Raw genomic sequence first — 19,180 nt, 5'->3', positions numbered from 1 at the left:
CATACCTTGCCTTGCCCTTTTAAGAAGGGTCAGCCACAGTAGGTAATGATGGCATATACATGCTTCCGCTGCAAACAAGTCATACCCGGTGAAGCTTAAGAGTCTGTTTCATCATTTGAGGGCAGTGCATGGCATGACTAGTGCTTCAACATTCTGGCAGTGCCACGAAGATGATTGCAGGCGTTCTTTTGGACTGCCATTGCCTCTAACACACCAAGTTCTGCAGAGGGTTCTCCAAGTTCTGCAGACACTTCAGTAGCACCAGTGGAGGAATCCACATCAGGAAATCTCCTGACTGTGACTCTTAACCTGCAACCATCATTTGCAATTCGCTCGATTCTTCAAGGCACTGCTCAGGGGAAAGAAATATTACAGAGTTTGGAAGAAAAGCGCTCCATCACCAACAATCAGAGAAAGCAACTTGTAAGACTACTTGTATCTCACCTGCTGGAAACCAATGGTGAAACGCCATCTAATGACACCAAGAAAGCCCTTGCGATGGCTTTGGTGCATGAATTCCCTTGCCTTAATTTGGATGGTACTACAGTTGGCAGTGGCTATCCATCATGCAGTGTATGAAATTAGGCATTTAGTCCATGAGCCAGAGCCCCAAAATTGAGCCAGATATTGAATATTCCCTCGTTAAAAACCATTGACTCCAACATCTTAACAAAATGAAATAAGTATGTTGACTCTGGCTTTGTCCAATGTTGATTCTGGAAAGTTATGCAAATTTGGGCATATTTTCCTTGCCTAATTTGCATATTTAAATATACAATTTGAGAAAACTTGTAATACGATAAATCATCGTCTTCATGTAAGTAATCAACTCAGAAAGTTTCATTATGATAACTCTTTTTAAAATGTTGTAATTTTTTGACCTGTCGTGTACGTATGGGGAAAATTACAAAATGTGTGATAACCATGAAAAAGCTGCTCCTGTGGTGAGGTTATCATACATTTATTTACTCGTATTGACCCTCCGAACAATTTAATATAGGTTTGGTTTTGCCCACTCTTTCGATAATAATTGCTCAATTTTGGGGCTCTGGCTCATGGACACATTTTTCCTTGTGTGACCCTCAACACAAGAATCCCAGGCCTAAAATAACAGCGTCAAATTAGCTAGATTAGAGGGAAAAAAAGAGAAAAAAACAAACAATTCAGCTTGGTACCCAAGCCATAATTTGGCCCTTGGGGAAAACTAATTGGGGAACCCTGCAGTATCCTCCTATAATTCCACAAACCTCTGAGACCAAACGTCTGAGCCAAAAAAAAAATCTGCCCGGTTCTCCTCAGTGGCTGGAGCTATTGACCTCAAATTGCACACAGCCATTGACCATTACCATGTGCATGGAACTGCGAAACCCGTTTTTCAATATCACTAAATCTCAGCTGTTAATTAGCGTTTTTGTGTTCGCTGGCTCCCGGGTTCCAAAAATTGTTCTGCCCGGTTCTCCTCAGTGGCTGGAGCTATTGATCTCAAATTGCACACAGCCATTGACCATTACCATGTGCATGGAACTGCGAAACCCGTTTTTTTTAATATCACTAAATCTCAGCTGTTTATTAGCGTTTTTGTGTTCGCTGGCTCCCGGGTTCCAAAAATTGTTCTGCCCGGTTCTCCTCAGTGGCTGGAGCCATTGATCTCAAATTGCAGACAGCCATTGACCATTACCATGTGCATGGAACTGCAAAACCCGTTTTTCGATATCACTAAATCTCAGCTGTTTATTAGCGTTTTTGTGTTCGCTGGCTCCCGGGTTCCAAAAATTGTTCTGCCCGGTTCTCCTCAGTGGCTGGAGCTATTGATCTCAAATTGCAGACAGCCATTGACCATTACCATGCGCATGGAACTGCGAAAGCCGCTGTTTATTAGCGTTTTTGTGTTTGCTGGCTCCCGGGTTGCCAGATCATGTGCGCATATCCCCCCACGGGTATGGTCTAGTAATATCAAAAAAACAATAATCTGTACATTGAAACTATACACCCTATATGATGCAAGGTCTACAAAATGAACCTGGCATTTGTCTACATAATATGCTATCTAAATTACATTTTAGCCTGTGTATAACCAAACCCAGAGAGTGCCTCGGCCCCCCGCCCTCTCCTCTCCATCCTTCCTCCCTATACCTCCCCTCATCCCCGCTCCCTCTCTTCCCATTCCCTCATTCCTTCTACAGCTATTCATTGTATCTATGCATTAATTGTTCCTTGGATTCAATAAATACAACCCAACTGATTCATGGTTTGAAGACGTGATCTTTACTTAAATTATGTTAAAGTGCTGAGACGACAAGAATAGCATAATTATTTTCATGAGTAGGAGTAAGAACTTCAAGGGGTCATTTATTTCTGCAATTTACAGAGAACAGTAAAATAGTCAGTTTTGCTTTTTTATTTGTAGTACAGTAGAGCAGTTTTACTGTCAGTTTGTGTTCAGAATAGCTCGAAACCTCTTCAACAACCGAGGCTTTACCTACACTCATCTTTGTATGAGGTGATAGAGAGCCCTACATAGAGTATTGACCAGGGTTAATCCTTCATTGAAACCTTTTTCAATTAATTTAACAGTTGGATTTGGTCCTCCTAGAAGGCCAAATGGGTATCTGTACATCTGTATCTGTACAGTGTGTTTCAGTGTGCCAGTCTAGAATGAAGCAAATAAATCCATTTTAAATAGTAAGTAGACACTAGCCTAGTTTCAACATTGTATAACAAAGTGCTTCTTAAGGTGGAAGATGTGAGTGATATTGTACATATGGTGTCATAATGGAGACACTAACCACAGTCGAGTAAAGATAAATGTGTCATTCCAAACATACATTAACCACTTCAGCCCTATTTATACCTTGCTATTTGAAATAATGTGACGCGTTGTGAGCTTGTAGATCTGCTATTTTCAAAGGATTTTGATACATTTTATACATACAGTATGATACCTTGTAAAACAGGACATTCTGCATAATGAGTACTTTTATTTTTTATACTTTAAGTATATTTTGATGCCAATACTTTTGTACTTTTACACAAGTACATTTTGATTACCAGGCTTTTACTTTAACAGAGTATTTCTACATTGCAGTATAGATACTTGTTGTATGTAAAACAATGTCGTACTTTTTCCACCAACCTCACTGTAAAAACTATGCATTCCTTTGTAGATCAAGTTTCAATCCAAGGCTTTTTGCTTGGCAATTCTGATATCAGCTGGCTTTCGTATACAACTTCAATAAGACAAAAGAGGAGTGTCTTTGAACGTGAATAAAATCTCTGTGTGTAGCTTTCTGTCTCTTGTAGTAGCGGATCTCAGCTGTAAGAGCTAGTCTAATACACTCAACATTGTCTAAATTACAATTACAAAGTGATCGCTTTATCCAGGTATGTTTTGAAATGCACAGTGATCTTCAGAAGTTATAGTATTAGATGAGCATTGATGCACACTCCGTTACTGGGTGGCAGGCAGTACCATTGATTTCCAAGACCATTTGTTTCCAAAAAATATTGTCTAAAAGCCATATGGCTTCTAGACAATATTTTTGGAAACAAATGGTCTTGGAAATGATGATATACACAGATCCGGGCATGTTAGGGCACCTTGGGTGGTATCATTTTGTGAAAATATCAGTATTGGACCTTTGACTAAAAGTCTGCATTAACCACACGTGTGCAACTCCCCAATGATAACATATCAGTGTAAGAGCACATTCAAGTTCTCATTGTGCAACTGTTAAACACCCCCAATTGCTCTTATTTTGCCATAAACATTTTTCAAGTTGAATCCTTACACTAGTTGTTCTCAGACTTTTTAATTTAACGGACCCACATACTCTATGTACAAATGGAACCAAATGGACCAGAGTTACATCTATCTGTAAGGGTCCATTTGTACCCCCCTCAAGAAGCCATAGAACCACTGTCATTGTCACGGTACAATGCAGACAGTGGAGCGGAGGCAGAACAGTTCAGACGGTTTTATTCACGGAATAACAAGGAAGTAAACACTAGGGACAGGCATGAGGAACCACTAGAAAAAGCACTAAGAAACTAACACCAGGAATTCAAGCTGTATATTATAGTGACAACACTAGGGAACAGGACTGAACACAGTGACTACATTCATCAGATTTCAATAGAAACAGGGGAGTATAAATAGACAAGGTCTAACTAGACACAGGTGAACTAAACTGACAATCAACACAGGGATAGGCTACAACTCAAAGGACACAGGTGCAAAACATTGACCAATTACAGGACTGGTGAGACAAGACAGGTAACAGCAGCAACAGAAGAAACCAGGACACTATAACAATACTACAAAATAAAGGTGCACAGAGTGTAACGCAAAACACCTATCATAACTAGGAACACAAGAAAACACAACAGGAAAACAGAACTAGACACAAATCGTGACAGCCCTACACCAAATATAAAAACAAAATTTTCAATCCTGACTTTTGTTACAGCTTTAGTTAAAATATCTGACACCACGTCTGTTGGCAACTCAGAGTCTAATTAGTTTTGTTTCAGGCCAAGTGTGATCGCTTAAATCAGCCCTCACTCACACAACAATAACCTTTATTTACTTTGTTAAGGTTTGATTGTTTTTTTATTTCATATTCAGTGAAATGCATATATATATATATATATATATATATATATATATATATATATATATATATATATATATATATATATAAATGTGTTCTTATTTTATCTGTAAATATGGTCTTTACTGTGCACCACTGAAAACTTTTACGTGGGATGTGTACCATTAATGTATTCCATTTATAAAAATAAGTATTACCAAGCATTGCATTGCTTCAGCAATCGTCACATCACAGGTTTACAGGTGTAAAACAGTGGGTGAAATTCGTGTTTGGGCAAGTTCCATCGTTTTTGTTATTTCCAGAGAGAGAAAGGGAAGAAGGGGGCATGGGGAAGATGGGGAGAGAGATCAATGCAAATGAACAAATCACCTACATATTTACATGTACCTGTTACAACCAGACTCAAGGTTGCAACAAAAGGGAGACACAGGCACAGTTAAAAGTATATAAAATGTCTTTATTTAAAGATTAAATTAAAGACTAAATAAACAACTGCAAACCTAACATGTCAGTAAATATGAATGACCATCAGTGTCACAGTGTGTATGTAGGCAGTGTATGGGTGCGAGTGTATGTGCAGTGTGACTGTTGCAAGGTGTAAACCAAGGCAGTTTAACGAACAACCTGAGGGGAGTGGGGAGACAATCTGACAGGAAGAGGACTGCTTTTAAAGCCCTCAGAGCAATAGGCTCAGGTGCTCCAGATCAGAGCCGATGGCCTCCCAGCTCCCCCCTACCAGGCATCCACAACTAGACTAGCACTGGTAGACCCAGTGGGAGGGCGTTACACCCCCCTCCATAAGAACGGTGTCCCAACAGGAACACCAAAACAAGTTACCAACTCAAACAAACTTCAAAACTAAATTGAATCCAAACAAACAAAAAACAATATCTTTCATGTATCTGTATGACCTGTTATAACCTGCCACTTACCCCCCACACGTCAGCAACTGGTACCTGGAAGCAAATTAAGAGGAGGGAGATAAAGAACCAGGGTAGCACAGGGCACAAAACAAAATAAATTATTGTTAAAGGGATTGTAGGCAAGTTCAGAGATAAACAAAGACAAAAACTCCAGCAGTTCGTTTCCCCGACCACCAGGGCGTGACGCAGGGAGGACTTCTAAACGGGCCATACCGAATATAGGTTGCTTTATTCGGATACAATTCGCGGAACTGCCCGCCCCTGCCGGTTCTCTGCATTTTTATTTTTAAATAGGCTCTTTCATGACAAATTGACCACATATATGAAGTTAAACAACTAAATTCTATCCAAACGCTATCTGAAAAGTAAATTCTGTGCCTCAAAAAAGAAGTTTAAGAGCGTTTTAAAACCGAAAGTAAAAAGTTCACACGGACACGGACGCGCACGGATGCGCACATGCGTGCGTTAATTTACGCCCCGGACAAACATAAACAGTAGGGAAAATACGGATTTCAGAAAGAGGACTGTGTTTCAATGCAGGAAAACACCCCAGCATCATTATATAGTGGCTGATAGAGGGGAAAAAATGCAAAATATATATATATAAATTTTAGGCTTAATGTTGCCTACAATCCCTTTAGAGTTCACTGAGTGAGGAATTGAAAAATGTTCATTCCTGGCTTATAGATACAAGTTATCTTTACACACAGGGAAGTCAGAATCAATTCTGTTTGGCTCTAAAATCAAATTAGGAAAGAGCCCGGAATTCAAGGTCAAATTAAATTCGGACAACATTGCAGCAAAATCATCGGTGAAATACCTGGGTTGTATCTTGGAGGGTAACCTAGATGGCCGAAATATGGCCAGCAAGGTATTGAACAAAGTCTCCGCACTGACTAAATTTCTGGCAAGGACAGCAACTTGGATAATGGATAGGGAGACAAAACAGGTGGTGGCCAACTCTCTTATTTTGTGCCATTTTGATTTCGCATGTACATCTTGGTACGAGGGCTTAATGAAATCCCTCAAAACCAACTCAGTCAGCTCAGAATAGACTGATCAGGGTCATTCTAGGGTTAGAACCCAGATCCCATATAGGTAGGAACCAGTTTAGAGAACTCAACTGGCTCCCAGTAGAATCCAGGGTAACCATGGCCAGATTGACCATGGTTCATAAGATAATAATGGCGAGGTCCCCATATTTTTAAAGACATGTTTTACTCAGAGAAGCGAAGTTTCACCAGAGCCAGTGTAGCAGATGTGAAAAAAGTAAAGTTGGCAGAGAATCATTTACTTACATAGGAGCCACACAGTGGAATGACCTCGAAAACAGTGTCAAACTGACAACCAATCTGAGGACTTTTAAGCAGAAAACTAAATCATGTCTATCAGAAAAGGTTCCCCTATAGAGGGTCTTTAGACTAGGAAAGATAAGGTAGCACTTGTTTGTATATGTGTACTGTGTATGTTACTTGTGTTTTTGTATTGTTTGTATGCATGTACTGTGTATGTCTAATGTTTTTGTATTGTTGCGTAAAGTGTAATGTGTACTGTGGCTGTACTGTGTATGTTACTTGTGTCTTTGTAGTGTGACGTTAGTTACATGTTTTGTACTGTAATGTATTTTAATGTATTGACTGTTAACTGTAAGAGGACCTCAACGGAAATAAGTCTCAGGACTTTCTTGTGTAATCCTCGAACTGCGGTGACCATGTGGTTTTGGCTTTTCAATGTGTACAGTATGGTCACATTTATGTGTATAACCCAGGGGTGGGCAACTTTGATGATGGAAAGGGCCACTATATTTCCACGCTCACTCCAGAGGGCCATATCGCATATACAGTACTGTCGGACAGACACCTCTTATCTACGTATTTTAACTATTTTCGCCATTACGTCACACAAAAGTAGCAAAAATATCCGATCTACTAGCTCAAAACGTGTCGCAGTGCAACACGTTTTGAGCTTGTAGATCTGCTATTTTTACTATTTTTTTATTGGAATCCTGATTTTTGTTTTGCTATTTTTGAATTGAAAAGTTATATTTTTATTTAATTTCAAATGCATTTATTTATACTTAATGTTAACTTTATGAACTTAAATACAAATACATTGGCCATAAAAAGACAACAGAATTTTAATATTAGTCATTAAGCTACTAGACTGAAGTGATTAAAGCGGGTAATGTTTGGAATTGTAACAGCTAAAATCAATAATATATCAGTATTCCGATATTAACCTGCAGGCTGCATTAAGTGAACGTGGGGGGCGCTGGTTGCCCATGTATGGTGTTACGTACAAAAACCACACACACACACACACACACACACACACACACACACACACACACACACACACACACACACACACACACACACACACACACACACACACACACACACACACACACACACACACACACACACACTCAGCTCAACACAATAACTTACACCCAGGATAGACACTGCTGTGGAGTGTAATGAAACACTTATTTCCAATTTGTGTTCTATTGTGTGTTCTATGGGATGGGTAGCATCCACGGTCACTTTGACTATGCATGCTCCTCATGGTACCATAACACCACTAAGGCTTTAAAAACAAGGCTCCAGACATCCCAAAACAAACTGGTAAGGCTACTACTTGACCTTAAACCTACAACTCAACTCATCTAACCCCTGCTCACTTTGCTAAGGTGGGATGGCTCAAGGTAGAGGATAGAGTACAGCAACTTGCAATGGGCCTGGTCTACAAGATACACCACAACGTGAAGATCCCCATGTACCTGTCAAAGTACTTCAAAAACGGAAATGAAGTCCACAATCACAACACCAGAGGTAGCTCCACCGATCACGTCCAGCCCAGATTTGGCACATATAAGGGGTTGAATGTGTTCTCCTGCTATGCAACAAAAATGTGGAATGCCCTACCAAAAGTAGTGAAGGAGTGTAAAACCCTACTCACCTTTAAAACTACCCTAAAAGAGTACCTTCAGGAGGCTGCAATTCAAAACTTGCCCCTGTAAAAGTCATAACCTAACCGCCTGTACTCCTCTTTTTCTACTTTTTTTTTTTTTTTTTTTTTATTCAAACTGTTTATATGTTCTGCATAGTAGTGTATCTGTCTGTCATTTAATGTCACTATGAATTTAGTTCATAAGGAACAAGCCATTAGGCTTTCATGGACTTGTACTTTCATGTGCTTTTTCTCTGCAAACTTCTAAATAAAGTATTCAATCAATCAATCAATCAATCAAACATGTTCAGTTAATAAGTGTAGACAGTTGTGTCCCTACACTGTTTTGGTTATTGAGTGTTGCCGTACCTGCTGTAGTCCCGCGACACCACTGGAACGTGAACGTAAACACGGTGTTGTGTATGTGCTTAGCTGTTGCTGTCCACACAGAGTTGCCTCCTATACTGTGATACATGGTTGTTAATAAAACTTACTTGAACTAAACTACAAGTGATTATTTATAAGTCAAGAAGTCAACAATAAGCACAGTAAATATTTTGCCATCATTTTGAACAATGCCTACATGTTTTCCTAGACAAGATGTTATAACCACTGAACTTGAACACTGTATTTGCCTATACCATGGTGCAATATATAAATAAACAATAATATAGCCTATTATGGGTGTCTTCTCATGTATTATAGCCACCAGGTGGAGCCAGAGCGCAACTAACAGACACCAGTATCATGCTTGATAAAGCTACTGAATCTTCAGAAAGTTTAATTTGCAACCCCTCAACATATTAAGATCTAAATAGTGTGTATCTTCCTCAAACCTGTCTTGAAGCTTAGATCATTGCTATTACCTATGTGTTTCTATATAACTTTAATACTTAGGGCCTAGTAGTTCCTGAATGATTCGCCGTGAGTTCATTCCTTAATAGACCGCCTACTATTTAAGGTTGTGTTCCATTCAGGTCAGTCTGAGTGCTGCTATTGTGAGTGTTGGCTCACTGGAAAGGCTCCGCTACACTACAGATTAGCCTTATTAGCTTATCACATGTAACACCTGCGAAGGTAACATTACCCTTCTGCAAATAGATCACGACACGACTGATCCACATGGGAGCCACGCCATTATTATATATCACACCGTTTTTAATTGTTTCAATGTTAATCTTTATAGCCTTATCAGTGGTCCTCGAAGTGGGGCCCGGTCCCCAGCAAAGTAGTTAATAAAGCATCAAAATCAATTTAACCACTATACATCAGCTATTAGAAGCCAGCCGGGGCGCCTGATCTGCCCTGAGCGAGGGGAAAGGAACTGGTTGGAATAACGTGTTCCTTCCAGGCGCTACGTCCAACCAGGGAAACTCTCCCCCTGTCAGGTGACAAGAAGGTCAGTTGGCTCTCATGCATTGAAGGAGGCATGAGCTCGGCCCTGGCCTCCCTAGGTTGGCAGAGGGAAGGTAGTGCCCAGGATTTCATAGACAATTGGCACTGGGTGTAAAAAATATTTATTTATTTATATATATATTTTTTTTAACTATTAGAAGCCAATCTACAAGCTCACAACGCTTGCCAGCGCAACGTGTTGTGAGCCTGTAGATCTTCTATTTTCTTTGTCTTATTTTTTGGGCGGTGAAACCGCCCCTATATGTGAGGTTTGGACATCGACACCCATTGCACCCCCCCAACCCTGCGCTGTGATTGGCCACCAGTGTACCACCCTAACCCTGCACCGTGATTGTCCAATCACAGTCTATTCAGGACTGTGATTGGCTAGTGAAACATGACACATGTGTATAGCCCTATAAATAGGACTATGCACTTAAAAAAAACATATTTATGTTTTTGTTTTTTTTACATATTTAAAAAAAACATATTTATGTTTAAAAAAAAAAAACATTTAAAAAAAACATTTATGTTTTTTTTAAGTTAGGGGTGTACAATGGTTGGTCCACAATATTACTTTTCTTTAAGTGAACTTCTGTGATGACCACTGTGACCACACCGCCCACTTCACACTGGGTGTGATTTTTTTCTTTTCTTTTTACACATAAAAGAAAATCAAAAGCATTGCAGTGTTTGTAGTTTTTGCTTATGTCGAGTCTGGCTAAATAACAGAACAAAATGTCAGACCTTGAATAATGCAAAGATTGTTTTTGTTTTAAACTTATATAATCGGGCCTACCAATGTTTTCACTTAGGAAGAGTTCAGAAATCAGTGTTTTTGGTGGAATAACCCTGATTTCATTAACTAAGAGAGGATAGTGACCACACAGTAGTGTTGTTTTTGCTAGTTTTTTTACATAATTAATTATATTTGGATCAGTATCTCATAGTTGAATGAATGAGGTACAGTGTTAATTTTGACAGCAAATTTTGATTTAGTTTTAGTCATAGTCTTTTGAATTCAATTCCATTTAGTTTTAGTCATATTTGAGTCATCTGAAATGTTTTAGTTTTTGTCTAGTTTTAGTCGACTAAATATCATAAGATTATAGTCGACTAAATCTACAGTTGATTTAGTCGAGTTAAATGTATTTCGGCAGTGGCTCGATGGCGTCGTGATGGCTGATTTTACACTTGGTGCACTCTGAAAATAGTAGATCTACAAGCCCACAACGCGTCGCAGAGCGACGCGTTGTGAGCTTGTAGATCTGCTAATTTCAGAGCGCAAAACACCCGAGCGCAACCAAAGATAAAATGACTTGTCTTTTAGTTCTACTGGATCTCTTCTCCACTAGTCCCTCCCCAAATAGTCTAGTTTTTATTTGTTGACGAAATTGGCAATATATTTAGTCATAGTTTTAGTCATCGTAGCTTGGTTTTCATTTAGTTTTCGTCAGTGAAAAAAGGTAGTCGACGGACATTTTTCGTCATACAGTAGCTTTAGTCGACGAAATCAACACTGAGTGAGGTGCTCCTTTGTGTGTGTGAATTCAACAGTGGCAGAGGTCCGCGCTGTCCACCACCGGCGCCTTCTTCCAGCCGAACAACAAGTACCCTGCGCCGGCCCCTGACACCACGGCCATGCACAGGTATCCGTTGTAGCTCATGAAGACCAGCATGAGGAAGTAGCTCACGACCACCTGGACGACGTGGAGCAGCGTCTGGAGGAAGTGGGAGAGGCTCAGCATCTTCTGGCCGACATTCTTGTTGTGTGTCTCCACCATCAGCACCGTCGCCCCGTTGCAGCGCACGTTCTCCTTCTGGTTCCTCCTCCTCCTCCGGAGGACGAGAAGGAGGTTCTCCCTGCCGACCTTCAGAGCCTCGTAGAGGACGGCCAGCACGAACACTGCAACGCACGCCCCCGCCATCTCTCCGAGCGAGTTGATCAACAAACCTGAGAACAGAAGTTCAACGTTCTCGCAGCCAAAGTAGAACGACATCGCCATTCCGTGACCTCCTTGACCTCCATGAGCACCTTGGTCACCGACGTGGCTGTGATTGCCGTGGTCCATCGTGTTTTGTCTGATATCTGTGGGCTTTGATCCTTTGAGTTCTATGATGGTTTGTGGAGATGTCTGCACGGTGAATCAACGAATTGCACTGATGGCTTTGAAACCCTGTTTGAAACTTTATATCACACATGACATCAGCCAGCCAGCTCGTGCTCGTGACACTGACTGACGGGACGTGACATCAATCCGACCGATACGCCCGTATATAGGCAATAGGCATATTTGGAGACTTGGTTGTCCAAAACTGCCGATCCGACCGCCATGCCCATACATGGGCATACCCATGTATAGGACCGACTGTCTTCAAACTCTGCGCACGCATCGGCTTGGACCCGAGAGAGTGCAGTGCCTGGCGTCAAGACGGACGGATAGGCGGTTGTCCAGAACCGGTAATGTGACTGATATGCCCATATATAGACACGCATGAAGATCCGGTTGTCCGGAACCACCAATATGCCAATATATGCCCACATATATGGGCCTGTCGGTGTCAAGTTTGTGGGAAAGGTATGTCCAGAACCGCCGATCCGACCGATATGCCCGTATAGGCATATTATGGAGATCCGGTGGTTCAGAACCACCGACTCGACCGATTGCCTTTTTCATAGTACTGGTGTCATAGACGGGCCTAGACTCCATATTTGGGCTTGCCTAACACAGAACTCCATATATGGGCCAGGCGTTGTGAGCTTGTAGATCGGCAAAGAGGTTTGGTAAGGGGGGGGGGAGCAGACCAAGTACAAGTTTTCTGAGTATTGAGGGTTTAAGTGGTTAACTGTCTGAAAGTACACATTAACATGAATCCAACACAATACTACATTGATAGTGCAGTCAAGCAAGTCTATGAAGCTATATCTATGCTGCTTCTTCTGCTCTCTCTCAGCTAAGGGGTCCTTGGCCTGAAAAACGACCCCTCCTCTATAATAATAGTCAATACTGGTTAGTACTTGGTCATCATCACATTTGACCTCACACTCAATCAGTTAATTATTCTTTCCTTTCTTGAATAGCGTGTACTGTGACTACTTTCCCCTTCACTTATCTCAGTGTTATCTGTGTCACAAATCTCTGCCTGAAGTTCATATGACGCAGGTATTGGTTTCGCTTTTTGCGAAAGCATCTAAACATTTGTGCTCACTTGGACCTACATTTTGGTGAAAGTTGTTGAACTTGATAGTTGCTGTAGCCCCAGCATCAAGACCATTAGCCGACAATGCCAAGCTGGGTATAAGTTTTGCATATCACTGGACCTACAGTGACCACAATGCCAAGTTTTGTTTATTTTGTTGCATGGGAACGCAGATTTCCTGGTAGAAGACGAAGAAAACGGGTAAACATCAATGAGAAACACAGGGGTTTTTGCAGATATCAGCGTTTGATAATTATTCAAGGATTATTTAGATGCCTTGTGACTTGAGAAATGTGATTCATAGCAGACACACACATCTGCTTGTAAATCCTGTTATTTGAGCAGACACGCTTAGGCCTATCTGCTTGTAAATCAAAAAGTCATGTTATTTGGGCAGACACATACTGTAATATCTGCTTGTAAATCAAAAATCCTGTTAGACATGGGAGTTTTGCTTTGTGATGTTATAGCTCAAAGGTTACAGGCTGTTTCACAAACGCTGTACGGGTGAAGAATTGCTCTAATCAACAGTTGTTCTGAGAAGGGAGATGTCCTATTGTCTTCTCTTTTCAACAGGATGACCTCTGGGTGTCACATTTTGCGTGCACATGTATAGCCTCTTGCCTCTTGCTGCTGATATTCGCCTCCTTTCTTTTTCTCCAGAAACACAAGCTCAGCACTCAGTGCAGAGGAAGGGTCAGAGAGTCTCTAACCCCCATGCACCGTCCTGGATTTCTCATCCTGTGTAGTCACATGAGGAATGAGACAAAAGGCAGGCACAGCAAACCAAGCACGTGGCGTGGAGAGAGAGACACCGAGAGTCACAGAGAGAGAGAGAGAGAGAGAGAGAGAGGGAGAGACAGAGAGAGAGAGAGAGAGAGAGAGAGAGAGAGAGAGAGAGAGAGAGAGAGAGAGAGAGAGAGAGAGAGAGAGAGAGAGAGACACACCGAGAGACACAGAGAGAGAGAGAGAGAGAGGGAGGGAGGAGAGAGAGAGAGAGAGAGAGAGAGAGAGAGAGAGAGAGAGAGAGAGAGAGAGAGAGAGAGAGAGAGGCTGTGTATTACTGGTAACCGGAAGACTCGCCCCAAAACACACTCGCCCCCAGTTTATTTTGCGTTAGGAACAAGTTTAAGGTTAGGCATAGTTTTACTGAGGTTAAGTTTAGGAATAATGTTAGGTTTAGGCATAGTTTTACTGAGGTTAAGTTTAGGAATAATGTTAGGTTTAGGCATAGTTTTACTGATCTTACGTTTAGGAATACCTGGTGGTGACCGTTACGAGGTCGTCGGATTTGACCCGGGGCGAGCGTGTTTAGGGGTGAGCGTTATTGTATTCGTATTACTGTATTACTTAAAAGTACCGCATGGTATGGGTATTTCATCTCAGACAGAATGTGTAGGTATAATGTTTACCATGTATTTATCGATTCAGCTTCTTAGCTCTCTATATTAGAGCCGTTTCACACTCAGGTCCCGGGTGCGCATTCCAGACCGCTTGGCTAGTGTGAATGTAGCGAATCGACCCGCGAAACGGATCACCGTTCCGTTCCCGAAACCACCTCGGGAGGCAGTTTCGGATCCGGATCATGCGTTTTCGGGTACGGTAGCTGCAATGTGAAAGCAAGCGTACCGTTAGACGGAAGTGGCCCGCTATTTGGAATAGGTGACGGTATATAAACTCGACAAAAACAGCCAACAAAAACACGTCGCAGATCAATCCACAGGGGTTCAACCATGGCCGTAACATATCCACACCAAGCAGTAGCACAGCAGAGCAGTGCTCTCTGTAGGCTGGAATCCAACCGTTGCGGCATCCATCCGTTGGATGCCGCATGTGTTGGACGCCTGTATGTTGGATCATGCCGTCTGTCAGCGCAGCACCGGTTTGAAAAAAAGAAAAAAGACACACCGACATTCCATAGGCTAAATCAATGCATTTTGTGATCGCATCGCACAACTAATAGCCTACTAAAACTAACGGGGAATACCAGAAAATAATAATATTTTGACATACGGGAGAAACGGTTGGTGCGGATATTTAAATTGGATCTCTACTACATATCTTTGCTGTTAGGAAGAAACCCTGTATCCCATATTGCAACTTTTAATGCTTTTTCATCATAAATGAATGCCCTATTGTCATACAGTGTCACACAAGAGTAGCAAAAATAGCCAAGCTACAAGCTGAAAATGCGGTGCAATGCGACACATTGAGCTTGTTGATCCACTATTTTTGATATTACAATATAGAGCAGATAACCACACTGATCTTGCATTGGAAAATATAATTTTTATTTTAAATATGAACAAAGGCAGGAGATGCACGTCCCCACAGTTCTTTTTTACACACAGTGCTGGACCCACAAATCATAAATAAATAAAAATAAAAAGGTGAGTCTGCACATAAACTGCTCTAGTCTTTTTAAATTATAACCAAAGCTCTAAAGTTAACGTTTCTCCCATGTAGGGCTAATAAATTAATACATAAAATAAGGAGACTCTTTTTAAATAACCAAAAGTGAACTTTCTCTTATTATTATTATTACTTTAGAGACTATGGCAAGCGCGATCCTATCGCACACCTTCCTACATGACCAGCTATGGCTTTGCAGTCCAGAGGATGAGATTAAACAACAGACAGGCAGCGTTGCGGAATGCGTTTGTGTCAACTGTACTTGTACTTTTCTTCATAGAGAAAAAGAAGAGCACAGGGCGCATATATATATATATATATATATATATATATATATATATACATATATATATATATATATATATATATATATATATATATATATATATATATATATATATATATATATATATATATATATATATATATATATATATATATATATATATATATATATATATATATATCATTCAGTCCGACTTCACTGTAGGCTACTATAGTTGCCTTTTCATTTTGTACTTAAGCTGTCGTGAAAGTTTATAATATTTAGAGAAATTTAAAGTTTCAAATGCAAAAGTAGTAGTAGTTGTGAAGGTTAGTAAACTGTACATTTAGACTGAATGTTTCCTGTATCCTCATCTTGCGCTAATGCACACAAGTGTTTCACCAGGTTTTGAAACCCTATATAAATGCGAGCCCAGCACAAACATTGTCGCATACTTGATGACGTCTGTGTCCACAGAAGAAACACTATGTGCATGCCGCCACCTATAGGATCGGGGGTATATATGCATGTGTTCTCTGGCGCGATTGGATCTTGGCCAATGTGAATGCAGGCCACTGAGGCCACCAATCGAACTGGGAAACGTTTTCAATGAAAACGGATCCAGTGAGAAACCGCCCTTAGTTACACTTACAGTACCATACAGTAGCTAGCAACCATAGTTTAAGGCAGTGTTTTACCAACCTGGTGTCCGGGACCCCCTTGGGGGGAGGGGGATCACAAGGGAGGGGGGGAGGTCTTATGTCTGTTTGGAGGTAGTCAAGAACATTAAACGTGTTGCACAAAATCATAACTTGCTTTCATCCACCTTCAACCTAGCATCGCTGTTTTTTGCATAGCATTATAACGAAATAAGTTGCTGAGAGGCAATGAGACATCGTCTATTGTCTGACACGCTCTGCTTAACAAAAGGAAGATTCAAACTGGATCCAAACAATGCGTTTGGAGGGGTTTTATTAAAGCAACATAAAGAACTTAGTTAAAGGGTGCTCAAACTTATTGCAACATAATCACAGCTATCAAAACAATGAAGCAAAACAAATAAAGCAAATAAAGCGGTCAACAAAAATACTGCTTCCCACACACCAACCTCTCTCTTCATCTGTTCTCAGCAGGTGAACACGTGGTGCTTATGAGGTAAGTAGGTGTCCATCCCTATGCCCGTGACTCAATTATCCACGTACCCCTCTACCCCAGTGCATTGACCAAATATATAAACAATCAACATAATAAACATAAACATCATAATAACAATCCATTCAGGATTGCAATAAACCAATTCATGGCTCCTACAATTATATTGTCATAACAAAAACAAAAAATATTCATTTTTTTTTCAAACACTGACAAAAAAATTTATTTCAGTAGTTGTCATACGAGAAGTAAATGTGTGTGTGCTCTTGTGAGTGCATGCGTGCACTTGTCAGGGGTCTCAGCTATTATCCGATGTGAGAAATGGGGGGGGGGGGCTGCCAGGGAAAAGGGTTGGGAACCACTGGTTTGAGGTATGTATTTCATAGTCTCTGCTGCATATTTTACTTCACCATAATGCTGTTAATTTCAGTGGGCTCCAACTGTATGGCTGGAGATCTTTAGTTTAATTTCCACCCCTCTGCCAGAAGGTGGCAGTACAATCCAGCACACTAGCAGCTTTTCCTTCAAGGAGACTCAGGATGAGTCACTGTGCAGACTCACACCTTCTTAATGGTGCCTTTGGAGAAGGCTGGTTACATACGCACGCGTCACAGGCACACGCACATGAGCTTGTGCACACACATCACATGTATACCCACACACAAGCACACACGGCCAATCAGACCCTGAAACACACTGGCACACACGCACACACACACACACACACACACACACACACACACACACACACACACACACACAGAAGAGAGAGGACCCTGGAGGCTTATAAAGCAGAGGATGTTCTCAAAGAGCCCGGTGGCCTTCAGACACAAACTGAATTGACTACGGGAAAATGTTGACAGCCAGCAATTCCAGGAATAAGACATAGACATTAACAGTCAGGAGCGGAGAATATACATGAGAAGACAATAACAGTCCCTTGCCCCAGATAAAGAGTGAGACAAAGATACTCATACTAGTGAAAGAGAGAATAATAAAGAAATGTGTCCATGGATAAATCAAGAGATAATTGCTACCAGACAGAAATCATAAATGCTGCCAACTTGTGTCTGAAAAACACAGAGAGAGAGAGATGACCTGGGAAAACATACAAGATAGATTAGATTAGATAAAATGTCCTTCATTATCCATAAGGGGAAGTCATTTAACTCGGGTCAATACATACATCCAAGACAAGACAATAAATACATATACACCACGGTTAAAACACCCAGCAAGAGACAATAAAAACAAGAGACACTACAATTCTACTGGTATAAAAGACATGTCCGAATTTGAAAATCAGACAGACAGACAGACAGACAGACAGACAGACAGACAGACAGACAGACAGACAGACAGACAGACAGACAGGCAGACATACCTTTATTGATCGTGAATTCATTCATAGAGCTAGGGCTAAACAAATAATACCAATAATAGAAAATAAAAAAAACGTCAGCAGTAATTCACTAGGAAAATAGAACCAGAAACCAACACAGAAATCTGGCTTATTGGCCCCTCAGCACTTGTACTGCATGGGAATTAGTAGTATGGTGAAAGAGCTTTCAACAGGTGTAGATATAGAAAAAGAGAGACATTCGTCATGACTATCCTTTGCTACAGATCAGCAGAAGAGGTCAAGATACGTGTCAATTTAGTTAAATTAAAATCAAATGTTTATGAGCAATCATCACCCATCAGCAGTGGTGGACAAAGTACTCAAATGTTTTACTTTAAAAAAAAGTATCAATACTGCAATGTAGAAGTACTCTGTTACAAGTCAAATTCTGGAATTCAAACTTTACTTGCGTAAAAGTACAAAAGTGTTGGTATCAAAATGTACTTACAGTAAAGTACCAAAAGTAAAAGTACTAAAATATTAGAAAATAGCAGATCTACAAGCTCACGACGCGTGGTTAATGTATGGTTTATAATGTAATAGTCTATATCTGCAAAGTAACTAGTAACTAAAGTTTTTAAATAATTGTAATGGAGTAAAAGTATAATATTTGCCTCTGAGATGTAGTGGAGTAGAAGTAAAAGTATTGAAAATGGGAAATGCTCCAGTAAAGTAAAAAATCCTCAAAAGTGTACTTAAGTACAGTACTTAAGTAAATGTACTTAGTTACTTTACACCACTGCCCATTAAAAAAAGATACAGGATAAAATGTTTTTTAAAAGCAACTAGAGGCCATCTGGAAAGAGTTTTCTCCGTCTGTAGTGCAACATGTGCCAGAGTTCCATCTGTTGATGCTTGTTGCTGGTAA

General features: G+C 40.6%; 1 protein-coding gene across 1 annotated transcript; it reads right to left on the bottom strand.

Moving 5' to 3' along the window:
• Window positions 1-11,430: 11,430 nt before the first annotated feature.
• On the bottom strand, window positions 11,431-11,952 carry LOC308094015 (high affinity copper uptake protein 1-like; the record flags this gene model as incomplete). The annotated part of the gene is made up of 1 exon (XM_080440453.1): window positions 11,431-11,952. The coding sequence occupies one exon, from the start codon at window positions 11,950-11,952 to the stop codon at window positions 11,431-11,433; it is 522 nt and encodes a 173-aa protein (XP_080296579.1).
• Window positions 11,953-19,180: the final 7,228 nt, after the last annotated feature.

The sequence above is a fragment of the Gymnoscopelus braueri genome (assembly GCF_963280865.1).
Source record: "Gymnoscopelus braueri genome assembly, chromosome: 2".
Classification (NCBI taxonomy): Eukaryota; Metazoa; Chordata; class Actinopteri; order Myctophiformes; family Myctophidae; genus Gymnoscopelus; species Gymnoscopelus braueri.
This window is presented reverse-complemented; position numbering and strand designations above follow the sequence as displayed.